Here is a 15,388-nt window from a genome sequence, read left to right on the forward strand (position 1 = left end):
ATTAAGTTTAACATAGTTTATTTTGATTAAGTATTTTGAATGTTGTGAATATGTTTAGCAGATTTTTAATTGATATGTTCTTTACAAACATGACGACAAATAGATCTTGATGGTCTATTGTTGGACTAACTCTCAGTGAGTATGTACGCCATATAATATTTACACCCATGTTGTTGGCCATTAGATCTTTGCTTCAAGCTGTGAAGCTTGATTTCTTGAGACCTAGATCTTGATATCGATTGAAGATTTTCAATGGCCTAGAGAAGGGCCGGAGGGGATTGAATTTATGGCCTCTTTTAAATTTGTACACTTTAACTTCAAACTAGATTTAAATCAGAGTTGTTGATAAGTCTAAAATATTGATTATGCAAGCACAATTTAGTTTTGTCTCTTGACGATTGATCAGTAATAAAGTAAACAAGTTGCTTTTGAATACACTGAGTTGTTGTAACGTCTACGAGATTGATTATGCAGGAGACAATTTTATTTTGTTTCATATCAAAAGAAAACAGAAACAGAACAGAGAAGAGTAAATGACACAGTCATGTATTCTGGTTTAACCACCATGTAGAATGTGACTTACATCCGGTCTCCACCACAACAGTAGTAGAACTTTTACTATCTTTTCAAAAATTTACAAACACCAATTTCCAATTATTCAACTTAATCCTATCAAAGACAAACCAAACTTCTAGCTCTCAGTATCATAAATACAAAACAATACATACAAAAGAGATCGAAATAATTTTCTGACTTTTCTCCATGATTACTTTTTTTACATTTTCTCTCAATGGCTTTGACTAATATTTCACATATTTGCATTTTTCCATTGATTAAAAAGACAAAGAAGAATAAAACTGAAGAATAGAAAATTCAATGTAAAATCATGAAAAAAAAGAAGGTATAGCTAGAAAGCTATGAAGACCCAAATAGTGTGCTAACTCTACTTACTTCAATTTTTAGCCCGTTTACTCTTATAGCTTTCAAAACTTGAGTTTGGTTGAACATCTTTGACTTTGTTCTTCTTTCTCATAAATCATATTAGAGACGCAAATAAGAGATGAGACAACAACAATGATTTCATGGATTATAGAGTTGACTTGAATCTTTACCTAGTTGTTTCTCTTTTTTCCTTTTTCTTTCACTTCAAAAATTTGAATTATTGATCCATTCTTTGGCTCCAAGTTTCAATTGTGACCTTTGATTTATAACAGAGTAAAACAACTTCTATTTTTTTTTTCTTGCCCAAAAAATGTGCAGTTAAAAGATGGTAACTTCAACAAGTTAGAGTGATTCCATAAAGATGACAGATTTCTTCTTTGTTTTGCCTCTGAACCAAATCTAATTTGATTTTTCTCTTTTGCCTTCAATCTTTGACTTTTTCCTCTTTTTCCCTTTTGGTGCATAAGTTTGGTGATCCACCTTTTTTCACTTTGCTTAAACCTAATCTGAACAGACCTTTTTGCTTGTGAAACATCTTTTTCTCCTTGATTTAAAGTTAGTCACATGGGTTATGGTTATAAGAGAAAAGTAATTGCTTGTTTAGAGAGTTGAACACTTAATTACGGGCCAAAGAAGGGAATAAGTGCTGTCAAGGAAGCTTTGGACTAGTTTTTGAACATTTTATTTTTCTGCACAATGAACACATTACTCACATTTTTCGGCTTTCAACCCAACCACTAATGTTTGTCCTCATCAATTTATTGTTATTTTTCTTTAAACTCAACAATGTTTTAGAGTGAAAGCTATGGACAAATGAGTAAATACTTCTTTCAAATTAAAGTATCATCTTATGGTACTGCATTGGAAGCTTATTTGGTTAACAATAATGTGTGGAAGAAACTGAGTGTCATGATCTTGAAGTCTGTAACAACTTCGTGAAGCTCAACCACTAGTGTCCACACCTTGCTATGATAATTTAAACCTTGATGATAATTCTCCTTTAGTGAAGGAGGAGCCACCAAAAGTAGAATTGAAATAGATTCCTAGTCACTTAAATTTATCTTTCATGGGGGAAAAAATCTTCATGTTATACTCGGTACATTTTTAAGTGACTTGGAAGAAGGAAAGCTGCTTAGAGTTTTGAAGGGCCACAAAGATGCTATTGGATGAAAAAATTCTGATTTACAGGAAATTAGTCCTACCCTCTGTACACAGAAGTTTTATGAAAGGCAACTACAAACTACATGTTCAACCCCAACAGTGAAGACTGTAGTAAAAAGATGTTGTCAAGGTTAGACCTGTGCAGGTTGTACCAACAAAGAGAGGAATCAGTGCGGTTAAAAATAATTACAATGAATTCATTCCGAACAAAACAATTAGATGATGATGTATGGTCATTGACTACAGAAAATTAAATGATGCAATCAAGAGAAATCATTTTCCACTTTCTTTATTGACCAAATATTGGAAAGAATTACAGGTTTGTTATGCATAGTATTATTTTTTTTTATGGTTATTTTGGTCATAACCAGATTTACATAGCTCCAGAGAATCAAGAGAAAAATACTCTCTGTTATCCTTTTGGCAAATTTGCATGCCGAAAGATGCCTTTGGATTATGAATGCCCCTACCAGTTTTCAACGATGCACAGTAATTATGAGCCACTTTTCAACGATGCAATGGGAAGATAATCAAGATTATTATAGACCAGTAATTATGAACCAAATTCACCCTCAAAATATAGAATTTATATTAAAACAGAAGTAAGATTTTGTTTATCATTAACTAAAAGAAAACCAATCCCAAAACGTGGGGCAAGAATCAGAGGTTCACTGCTTAAAGAACTGATGCAGATAGCAGTACCAAAGACACAAAAGTATATGAGAATATGCCTGACATCACAAAAACATAATCCAATAAATATGCCACAGATTAAAAATAGAATCAGTCCATAATTTGTTCCGTTTTCCTCCTCATCTAGTCTTCTCATATTAGCTACCCTGAGTCTCTGATCCCAAGTAACAAAAATAACGCTCTCCCCCAGATCTAGCATTAATTTATCAGAAAATATTTTGATAAATAACAAAATCGCTTTTATAATATCAAATGTGTATGTCTTTAGTCTTTACCATGCCATTCTAAAAAGAAAGATAAAAAATTTCAATTTAGTAGCCAATCAATCTGAAAGAAAATGTACCAGATCATTATATAATTGGCTAAAATTAAATATGGTCTGCTGTAATTGAACCAAAAAGATGACACTGGCCGAAGAACTAAAATCTTTTCAAAAAAGAAGTATTAAAGAGATTAAAAAATGCTTTCTACACAACAAAAATCAATTACCGTGTATTTGTATATATTTACATGTGTTGTTTTATAGGTTTTCAATATATTTTATATTTCAAATATGTATTCTACACGGGAAACTTATTTATGACTAATATTTTGTGTATATGTTAGAATGTTCACAACATACCACTTAATGCAATTCCTAACCTTTGTCCATATTACCTGAGTAATGAGCTTTTACTTGCTCTTTGTTTTAAATACATTATATGATATAATTTGGATGACCATTCATGCGGTCAACGTAAAAGATAGTTATTTTGCTGACGTAACATTACATAATTGAATGTACGTGTAAAACTGTTTTACACTGACAGGTCATTAAAATTACATTCTAATAATAAATATATAAAAGAATATCATGTTCAGTTTTAAAACCAGCATTTTTGGAGCAAGGCAACACCTTCCAGATTATAGGGAAAACTGTAAACAAGATATTGCAAGACAGTTATGAAGCCCATAGTCAAAGGAGAGATGGGATTTCAAACATGAGAAACTACTGGTCAAGACAATTGAGGAACAATGAACAATGCATAGAACAAAGTCCTGTTCAGAAAGATGTATAACTAGGAACCTGAAGGATTTATAGCAAAAGACATGATGGGAAAGATAATTATAGGAATATTCTAAGAAGGTAGTAGGTGCCATAGGCATATGTTCTAGAATAGGTGATGTGTCCTAGTAGTAGAATGTTTTAGGGTCTTTTAGGTTCCTATAGAATGTAATCTTTTATGTTGAATAAAATGGAAAAGAAAAATATTTAGCTTTAGTTAGTGTAGTTTTAGGAGTAGCTTTAGCATATCAATGTCCTTATGCAGACAATTACAGAACTAATCCAACATTTGAAACAGCATGTTGTTATATGACAACAAAAGTTAATCACGAGCTCCATGAAATCAAAAGAAAGGGGAGGGGAGAAAGGAACGAAAGATAAAGGGGGACTCACAAAATAGCGGCTCTTATATTCAATGAAGAGAAAATGGCAATGGAATCTCCAGCAGCCTAAACATCAACAATGAAATTAAAACAAGTAGAATAATCACAGAAACCCAAGAAGTAACCATAGCTAAAAGCAATTAAAACTTACCAATGGAACTTGGTTGAAGTGAGCCATGATAAGGGTTGTGCAAGCAGCTGTAAATCAAATGCATTGGAGTCATGGTTTTTTAGATTGAATTTTGAACTAAGATTTATCTTGGAAACTAATAAGAATAAAGACTATACTTGCTCTTACCCATAATACCAAGGTATTAGGATTTATCTTATGGATGGAATAGTTTAAGTAATGGAGTGAGTAAGATGGTTTGGCATTTCATCAAGGGAAGGTGTTTGTTTCAGTATTTTATGAAAAACATGAATCATACAATCACTAATTGCAAATTTTTTCTTCATAAGAACAGAACAATGAAAACATGAAGCATATAATAAATCAAAAAGATCACCAATTGCAAATCTTTTAATAAGAACAGAAGTTAGAACAATGAAAAATGAAGAAAGATTAGTAGTTTTCAACCCAATTTTAACAAAGCTCATCCCAATGATTAAAAACAAAAAAAAAAAGCAATGAAGGAACAGTGAATCAATAACACAGGCAGTGCAAATTCAAGAAACTTTAATAAAATTTAACTACAGAAACAGACAGTAAAGCAGTAATAGAGTTATCAATTTAAAATTTATCATCAAATACATTCAGTGAGCAAAACCAATCAACCAAGTACTGACTGGGCATTCAGAAAAAAAAAATCAAAAGAACATTTAAATCACAGCAAAAACACAACAACAATAGGAACATTTAAAACAAAGCAACCCCAAAAAAAAATCTAAAAATCACCATTGCTGAAAACAATGATTTGATCCGTGTATGCTCAGAGAATTAAAAGCTAAGCTTACAGGAAAGTGAAGAATACCAAAACCAAAGAACCTTCAATCACAGCTTAAATCAAGAACAGAAAATCACAAAAAAAAAGTAACAAAAGAACAACAGAACAACAACACAAGAACAATTAGCAAATTAACAAATTCACAATAACAGTTAAAATTTACCAGAAGAACACTAATGCAAGTGGAATCATCATGCTAATATGTTTTCTGCAAAGATGCTATTTGTGCAGCTAAAATTTCCTAATTATTAATATCCAATTATTCTAATTTGACATGCAATCAACTTACTGAGTTTCTAAAAGCTAGAAATTATAAAACCAACCAGAAGAATGGTTAAAGCATTTCATCAAACATGCTGAGTGCGGTAAAATTAAAACAAAATAAGAGAATTTAAAGCTTAATATCAATGTGATAGAGAAGAGAACATAACTATTGTAAGTTTAATTCAGTTCAGTCTATGAAATAATCCAAACCAATACCAAATCAAATAGTTACTTAGAAATCAGAAGTTGCAAAGTTTGAAGCAGAGTATTGGTGTTGTGTGAGTGTATTGTCTGGTGGCGGGTTTAGGGAACTCACGGCGGTGACAAAAGAGAGCAGTTCGACGGCTAGGTGGAGCGCGCGGGTTGGTCGCAGTGTTTGAAGCAGAGCAACGTGGCTTCCAGACGAACACGAATGCGAACTCGAACGGTGAACGGCGAGTGAACGCGAACAGTGAACGTCGAGCGAACGTGAACGGCAAAGAACGCGAACGAAGACGACAGCTGAACGAAGACGCGAACTTGAACGGCAAACAAACGGCGACGGAAGCGCGGCTAAGCAGACAAAGACGACGGACGCCGAGCTCGAGGAAGCAGCCGTGATCGGTGACAGCAAACAAGGGTTGAAGACTTGGATCACGAGGGAAGCTAGATAGGCGGACGGATGGCGAACTTTGAGTGCGACGAACGCGGCAGTATGCCACTCCTTGCGGCGGTGGTGTAGGCTTACAGTGCTAGGGTTTTTTGGCTGGGGTTGTGTGATTTCTTTCTGAATGAAAGAAAGGGAGGGGGAAAGGGAGAAAGAAACGAAGGAGCTTCCGTTTTTGTGTAAACCGGGCGGATTTCGGTTCGGTCCAACCGACGGGTTCTTGTCCGATTCAACGATTTTTCATCGATTTTTTACACAACAGTTTTATATATCTGACCAGATTGCTAATGTTGCCGGTTCGCAATTAAATCGATTCGATCAGTCGGTCCAATCCAATTTTCAGAACATTTTATCAAGAGTTTCTACGACAAAATTGTATTATGTTCTTAATAAAAAATAAAAGGTGAAAATGAAAAATATGCTATTTTTTAGTAAAATTTTAAAAATAGAAAATATTAAAATGAAATCAGAAAATTATAACGTAAATCAAATACATTCTTAGCATGGGTTTGGTTTTATGTTTTTGTTTTTATTGTTTTTATTTTAGAATTTTGTAAATAAAAAAGAAAAATAATAAAAGCAATATAATTCAATTTTTTATTTTATCTTTTATTTTATTTTATTTTTTTATAAAATTTTAAAAATAAAAAATAAAATAAACTTAACGTATGATTAGCATTTTTCTAATTAAATAAAGTCATTTTGGTTTTGGAATTTTAGAACAAAAATAACCTGATCTAGTCTAGACGGTAGTTTTTGAAAATTAGACAAATCACTAATTTTATGAAAATTGGATAAGTTGAAGTGGATTCCACCATTTTCACTTAAGGCGGGAGCTTTTTTGGGATGTCAGGAGGTTTAATGAGGCTGCTCTGGCAGACATCTCAACGCTCTAGGTGTGTCAGTGCAGACAGCAGAGGCAGAGATTGGAGTTGAAGCAGAGAGGGTCAAGACGGTTGCTGCATTGCCGGAGGAGTTAGCTAAGTTGGGCTTCTTCACGTTGATCTACAGTTTTCAGGCATGAAGAATAAGAATATTTCTCTACTCGCCTTCTCTCGAGTATACTGACAAGAGAAAATCTCAAGCTTGTGCTAAAGTTGTTTCTCCAAAATCCTTCAAGAAAAGCAGTTAATTCTGTTCTGCCAGCTGTTGAAATGGCTTTGCTGGTGGTGGTAGACGCTGATGACAAGTCATCTTAGCCTAGTTTTACTAGCCTTTTTCTTTTGTTTTCACTTGAATTATGCACTTTCTTGAGTTACAAGCAAGCCAATTGGGTAGATTTTCATGCTTCCTTTGATTGAATCAACCATATGTGAATTGATGCAAAATCATGAGGTTTTATGCTATAATTGTTGCATATTATGATAGATTGAATATCTCATGATTTTGAACATAGCTTTGATGTGTTTGGTTGATTAATGATAGGTGAAGAAAGCTTGGAGAAAAGTGGAAGTGAGAAGGATTGGCTAGAAGCAAAGAGGGAGCAATGAAACAAGTGAAATTGAACCAAGAAACATAAAGTTGGAGTTGAAGTTAGCCCTCAAACTTTGGCACAAACTTTTGGTGCAAAGTTAGCCTCAAAGTTAGCCCCCTAACTTGAAGGCTAACTTGAGAAAGTTGAAATTTCTTCCCAGGGTGGCCAAAGTTTGCGCCAACGTTAGCCCCCAAACTTGGAGGCTAACGTTGGCATGTCAATTATCTCCAGGGCTGGCCAAAGTTTGCGCCAACGTTAGCCCCCTAACTTGGAGGCTAACGTTGGCGCCATTTATGCATCAGGAAGGGCCAACGTTGGCGCTGAAGTTAGCCCCCTAACTTTGGCACCAACGTTGGCATCAGGAAATGTGGTGTGCTGATATGAAAAGTTGGCCTCAAAGTTAGCCCCCTAACTTCAACTCAAACTTTGAATCCAACTTTGCAAAAACTCAAATCCGGTTCAAATGGTTCACTTGGGTTTCTCTCCAAACTTCAAGAGCAATTAACCAAGGCCTCTTTCAACCCAATTCCACCAAGAGCAAAGGCCCAACTCAAGGCTTGAAGATCAATTGAAGAAAGTGTATAAATAGGCTAGAATTCAAGTTAATTGGGGAGCTCCCTTTTCTGATTTTTCATAGAGCTTTCCTTTTAAATTTTAGTTACAGAGAGTGATCTTGAGTTTTCTTAGTTTGGGGAGGGAGAATTCCATTCTCTTCCTCTTAGTTTTATTGCTTTTAATTTCAATTACAATTGTCTTGGATCTTGGGTTGGAGAATTGAAGGAATTCTGTTTCAATCTCCCCTCGGATCTCTCTGTTCATTTTCACTGCAATTTAATTTCCATTTTGATTACTTGCTTCTTTATCTAATTTCTTTGCAATTTAAAATTCTCTTGCTGTTGTTCTTGTTGGATCTAGGAAGGCATTGAGATCTAGACTTGGTTCTCTAGTCTCTGGGTCCTGAGATCTAATTCTCCCATTTCAATTCTCTGTTTCTTTCTTTATTTGTTTATTTACTTTTCTGTCTTGAATTTGATTCAACCCCAATTCCCATTTACTCTTCTGTTTGGTGCAATTTAACTTCTCTTTGTTTAATTCATGCAAATCCAAGTCCCAATCCCCTTTACATTTCAAGCCATTTACATTTCTTGTCATTTAAGATTCTTGCAATTTACATTTCTTGCTCTTTAAGTTTCTGCCATTTAATTTCTTGTTTCTTAAGATTCAGCACTTTAAATTTTGTTATCTTTAAATTCATGCCAATTTCCCATTCCCTGTACTTTCAATGCCATTTAAATTCTGCAATTCACCAATCAATCAACCAAATCTTGATTCGCTTGACTAAATCAACCACTAAACTAAAATTGCTCAATCCTTCAATCCCTGTGGGATCGACCTCACTCCCGTGAGTTTTTATTACTTGATGCGACCCGGTGCACTTGCCGGTGAGATTGGTGTTGTTTTGGGAGAGATTCAATTCTCAACAAAATATCCCATCAAACGCAGAGTACCTCAAGGAGGTTGACAAGGCCCGCCGCGATCTACGCGCACTCATCACCATCAGGAACTGCGCTCCTCTCATGCTTCGCTTAGTGTAAGCTCTCTCTTTCACTCTACCGCTCAAGGAGGACAATATTCTCAAATTGATGATCTAGAGTTGGTATCACTGCAATCTTAATTGTTGAAGCAAATGCCGCACAAGATTCTCGAACACCAATCAACCTACGGCGGAGTCCAATCTGCATTCGAAGTCCCTGTGACCCAGCCCTGTCATCCTTTCCGACGCTTCACTCCTTCTCTAGCTCTAGTCCAGTGAACAAGACCTCAAACTGATGGATATGCATGAAGCCGCTTGGAGCTCTCAAACTGATGATTTGGAATTGGAATCTCTGGAATCTGAGCTGAAGCTAATGGCGCACAAGATTCTCAAACTCTACGGCGGAGTTACGCCGAACTGGAACGGGATTTAGACGTCTGTAGACAGTAGCGGGGTTCGGGCTTCATTGGCAAGCTTAGGAAGAACGGCGCGCAACGGAACTGATTGGATTGATTTCCAAGTCGGGTGGGTCTTGGGTGGTCATCCGCTTATTGTGCTTTGGGCTCTTTATGGGCCTGGCACCATCCAAAAAAAATGATAGCTCGACTCAGTGACATAATCAGTAGGGCTAGCAAAGCGGACCAGCCCGCCCTGTCCCACCCCATCCCGTTCCGTCTAGGCCCACACCATAAAGGGGGCGAGCCGCCCCTGTCCCGCCAACTAAAGTGAATTCAAAATACTTTTCCGTCCCGCTTTATGGTGGATTGACACGTCGGCGGACTAGCCCGCTTGACTTTTTTTTTTTTGAAAAATAAAATTCATTAAAATTAATAAAAAAATAATAATTAAAAAATTTAATACAAATAAAAAATAGTCAAATTATAATATATTTTTTTATTTTTTTATTTTTAACTTCAATCAAATTGTTCAAAATAATATTTGTCAATAGAATCATCTTTATTTTAAAAAATAAGTCACAAAATTTAAGCATATATACGAAATTGTATTACAAAATAAATAAAGTTAATAACTAAAAGAAGAATAAAAAAATAAAAAAAAGTGTATAAAAATTATATAATTATTAATTTTGTAGTAGTAATCACTATTTTATTTAATAAGAAAATAAAAAAATAAAAATCTTGGGCCAGACAGGCCGGCCCGCCCCGCTCCGCCAAAACCCACAAATTTAACGATGTGGGTTTGATGAATTTTTTTTAATTTGGCAGGTTTTAAAATCTAGATTGACCCGCTTTTTTTTTAGTTGGTTCGACTTGTTTTACCACCCGTGACCAAATTTTTTTGTTAGACTGACTGATTTGATAACACTAATTTTAATATTGAATTCCATGTGAATATTAAAATACACTTGTCATAAATAAGAACATAAAAGAGGAAGCACTACAATTTAGGATCAACATAAGAAATAATACAGGATATGTTAGGTGTACACCAAAATCAACCTCTAAATTTAATCACCAGTATAAAATATATATTAAAATATAAATACACATTGAAAATAAATTAAACCACACATGTATTTATACACAAATATATTAATAATTAATTTTAGTGACTAATTTTGATATACAAATAACATTTCTTAATAAAATAATACTCTAAAGATATTCTCAAGGACTTTAATATTGGACATAGACATCCTTAAAAATTTAATTAGGTCTCAGTTCCTAAACTGATTCTGCCATAAGACTATTTTCAATAGAAAATTCATCCCAATTTTTATTTATGACCCACCTGTCATAAAAAATAACTCCACATCAGTTTTGCATCATAAACAATAAATAGGAATTTAAAGCATCTCTCTTTTCCATTAGGAGGAACTAACTTTAATCTCTATTGTAGTCTTACTTAATTAATTAATTAAGATAATTAAAATTAATGTAATTATTTTTTTATAATAATATTATTTAAATTTATAAATTTAAAAATAATCCACGTTAAAAAATATTAATATTCAGAAAAAAAAATATAATAATAATAATAATACACAATAACAGCTAATTTTCAACGACTAATTTTGCAACAACTAGTTTTGTAATGGCTAATTTTTTAATGTGGTTAACATTTTAAAATTTATAAATAAAAATAAACAATTCAACAAAAATTTATTTTATAATATGTAAAAATTAAATTTATTATTTTATATAAATAAATTTAATTAATTATAATTTAATATAATAATATAAATAATTATTCAATATTGATTAAATATAATTATTTATATTAATAAATTATTAAATAAAAATATAATTATTAATTAAATAAAAATATAATTATTAATAAATTGTTAGTCACATGTGTTTAACTATGGTTGGCTTTTTTTTTTAAGAAGAAGAAGAAGCTTAGTTTCTTTGAATAGGGCTTTATTTGCCTCAAAAACTGTGAAGAAACTCAACTTCATTTTCTTCCCATGCTCGATCTCCACTTTTTGTAAGAGGAATAGTGATTGGGGCCTTCATTTTATCACATTGGACATTCTCTAAAACAAATATATCTGTTCATTGCTTTGACCTGTTAACAATTAATGGAGGGATTCTATGTGGTCGTTGACTAAGTGATGTAGTTATAACGATAACACGTGTCACTTAAGAGACAAATGATCATTTTACAATACAGTAAAAATGACGTTTTTTTCACGTAGCTAAAAATAACATATTTTTTAAGACATAATTGTTCCAAAAAGACCTCCCAAATTATTGAAATGGTGTGATTTCTCCTATTTGAGTATTACAAAAATAAATTATCTTCTTCAATCTCCAAACTTTTGTGTTTGAGAGAGCTACTTGTAAACATTGCTAATAACGAGTTGTAAATATTGCTAATAACGAGTGGGACAACATGTTTAATTCCTAGCCATCAAAAGGTGTGAAATGTTTTGGTGATAATTTGAGAGTTGACAATACTGCTAGTGTTAATAGAGGTGAAATAAAAAAAAATATCCTAATTGTAAGTGCAAAACCTACTATAATCTTTAAGTCTTGTATTTTGAAAAATCTCAATAGTCTATTTTTTTGCTGTCTTTACTTTAAGGTAAGGTAATGATTTTTTTTTATGTAATTAGGTTGTGACAATGGTATTAAGTTAATATTAGTGTATATATGTTGTTGCATTTGCATATATAGTTACCATAATGTGATTTCTTTGTTTGGTTTGATGAGATTTTTGGTATGGAAGATAGTGTAGTTGAAAAGTGTGTTTTTTTTTTCTTTACATATATGGATGAAGAGGTTAACACGGTTATTCCTGATATGCATGTTAATAAAGAATTTGGTGCTGTTATGAGTAAGGGAATGAAAGACGGAATGAATGAAACAGTTGGACAAATTGCTGGAAAAGAAAAACCACAATAAAGTTATCAAGATAGATGAATTTTTAGGAGTGGTTTATTTATCAGTGCATTTATAATAGTTGTTGTAGTCATTCGCACCTAGCTTTGACTAGATTGTCCACGAAGTTAAAGAATAATTCCTTCTCTAAACGGTTGTACTCCTCTTGATATCCAAAAACACACACACACACACAAATTTCAATAATAGAAAATACACAATTTTGTGAAGCTAAACCCTAGGAGTATATATGCGCCGAGCCACACTGGGTTTGGCTTAACCCAGATTTGACCCGAAATATAGACTGGGTCTAATTTTTAGACCCTAACCCGATCTTAGACCCGATGAAACATACGCACGTTCGGGCCGGGTGAAAATCGGGTAAAAACTGGGTGAAAACCGGGTCTTTAGCATGTAAAAATCACCTAATCTCCAACCATTATTTCGCAATTCACATAGTAAAATTCACTTAAAAAAATATAACAAGAACCAATCTTTCTCTAAAATTAAAGCATAACCATAATCAATACTAATATTGTCTAATAACACCAAATATTTAAATCAATACAAATAACACTATTATGCATTAGTCTAAAGTCTTATGCATTAAAACATAAAACATTAACTTATAATCTTATCATAACTAATAACACAAAATATTAAGGTTTACAATATTTAAATTCAACATAAGAATAGCCATCATCCATCACTAATAACACAAAATATTAATTGTGTATGATGACCGGGCCACCGGACCGAATTCGGGTGACCCGAGCTATGACCCGGACCCGACCCAAAATAATGACCGGGTCTATTTTTGAGACCCTTACCCGGCCCAAGACCCGATGAAATCACACTAAATTAGCCCTTAAAGTGTTCGGGGCCGGATCGGGTCTTTGGGCCGGGCCGTGTACACCCCTACTAAACCCAAAATATTTATATAAACAAAATGAAAAGCACGAGAATTCTCAATCAGATTTATTTTCGAATTTTTTTGTTGGTAATTCTATCGGATTTTTCATAAGAATTTCCATGGGAGAAACACCAATAATGAAATGTGAGATTTTTTTGTCGGATTCTAAATCAAATGAAAATTTTTGCAAGAATAGCATTCGTCTTTGACGTGAGTATTAGAGTAGGTATTACCGTCGGAATTGGTAAAAGAAAATTGAAGACCAAACACTTTTTTTGGTATGACTATTAGTGTTGGATTGGATCTGACGGTAATATAAACGTAGTATTTTATTAGTGAATGAAATTTAAGTTATTATTTGAATTTTCCGACTAAAAATCCAATGTAATTTTGGGACTAATAAACAAGCACAACCGTCTTCTTTCCCATTTTAGAATATTCTCTTCAACTTTAAACACTCCAAAACCACTTTCATTTTAGAACCTTCTTCCTCAATTATCCCTGGTGCCACCTCCACCATCCTTACTTAGTGTTGCAATCTACAAGCACTCCGATGTGATCGTCATTACCGTGTTGTTTGGAACAAATTTTCCCTCATCTACCACCACAAAAGGGTTCTCTTAGTGCTTGCTATGTTCTTCTTCCCCCCCTCTCCAAAAATAAACCCATCCTCTATGTTCTGCATTGCCACTATTGCAGCTCCTCTGCCATTTGCACCTCCGTGAGCCTCTCTTCTGCCTCTTCAACTCGAATTAAGGCAGGTTAGTTAGGGTTTCTTTTTTTCAAGATTTATTTATTTTCTAAAATGTTAGTTATTTTTATAAATTTTTATTATTTTCTATAATTTTAATTTTTTGTTCAATGTTTTTGGCCATCTTTCCTATGTCGTCAAGTTAATAATTTTTTTTACATTTTTATTTTTTATTTGTAATTTGAGTGTATTTTATTTAAGTTAGTTTAAGGTTTTTTATTAGTTCTATCAAAAAAAATTTATTAGTTATGAAAAAATTATAACAATAGTCATTGTGATTATTTAGTTTATGTTAATTTGATTTAACTAGGGTTTAAGAGTTGTTAGGTCTGTATGGGATAATTAATTAATTAGTTAGTTTGCTAGGGTGATTATGTTAATTAGGTCAAATTATGTTAAGTTTGGTTATTTTTCTTAATGAAATTAATTGTATTGAAATTATCTTAATTTACTATGGAATTAGGTTAGAGCATTTTGGGCCAGATTGAGCATTTTTGGAACGCCAATATTGCAAATTGTGGGTTGTTCGTGCGATTTTGGTATTATAGGTTGAATTTGAAGTTGGTGATCTCTAATTTTATAAGACAGATAGATTTGTAGAACGGAAGTTGGAGAAGGTCTAGTGGCACCTACTTCTCAATTCTTTGTTTGCTAGAAATTGTATAGTAAAAAAAGGGTTGCACAATAAAATAATTAGGACTCATTAATTGTTGAGAACTACTCAGATAAAGACACTTAAAATGTCTTTTTTTTAAAGATTTTTTCAGTAATTAAAATTTAATATATATAATCGATTAAATCATGTTATTTTTGTTAAAATTAGACTAGACAAATTGATTTAATCGAAAAAATGATGAATCAAATCTTAAACTGGTCTAAATTAATATTATTTTTTTATAAAAAATGGCTATAATACTCTTATTATAGAGAATTATTAAAATACTCTTATTATTATTATTATTATTATTATTATTATTATTATTATTATTATTATTATTATTAATTTTAAAAATTCTAAATTCTAATCCTACGATAGAAAAATAAAGGACTAAAATTTAGGATTCTCAAAATTAATATATATAATAGAAGTATTTTAGTCATTTTCTATAATAGGGTATTGTAGTCATTTTTTATAAAAAATAATATTAATTTAGACCAATTCAAGATTTGATTTACCATTTTTCGGTCAAATTAATTTGTCTAACCTAATTTTGACAAAAATTAATACGATTTAATCGATTATATGTGTTAAATTTTAATTATTAATAACCTAATTTGTTTGGATTATTTTTTT

General features: G+C 32.6%; 1 protein-coding gene across 1 annotated transcript in view; it reads right to left on the minus strand.

The window, feature by feature from the left end:
• LOC130963139 (uncharacterized) overlaps window positions 1-7,272 on the minus strand; it is a 42,629-nt gene extending 35,357 nt beyond the window's left edge. The window contains exons 1-5 of the mRNA XM_057889286.1: window positions 7,222-7,272; window positions 6,991-7,083; window positions 5,749-6,163; window positions 4,376-4,422; window positions 4,235-4,290 (exon numbers count right to left, since the gene is read on the minus strand). Coding sequence (XP_057745269.1) covers window positions 4,235-4,290; window positions 4,376-4,422; window positions 5,749-6,163; window positions 6,991-7,083; window positions 7,222-7,272 — 662 coding nt within the window. The remainder of the gene's footprint in view (window positions 1-4,234; window positions 4,291-4,375; window positions 4,423-5,748; window positions 6,164-6,990; window positions 7,084-7,221) is intronic.
• Window positions 7,273-15,388: the final 8,116 nt, after the last annotated feature.

Source organism: Arachis stenosperma, chromosome 2 (genome assembly GCF_014773155.1).
Source record: "Arachis stenosperma cultivar V10309 chromosome 2, arast.V10309.gnm1.PFL2, whole genome shotgun sequence".
NCBI classification, from domain to species: Eukaryota; Viridiplantae; Streptophyta; class Magnoliopsida; order Fabales; family Fabaceae; genus Arachis; species Arachis stenosperma.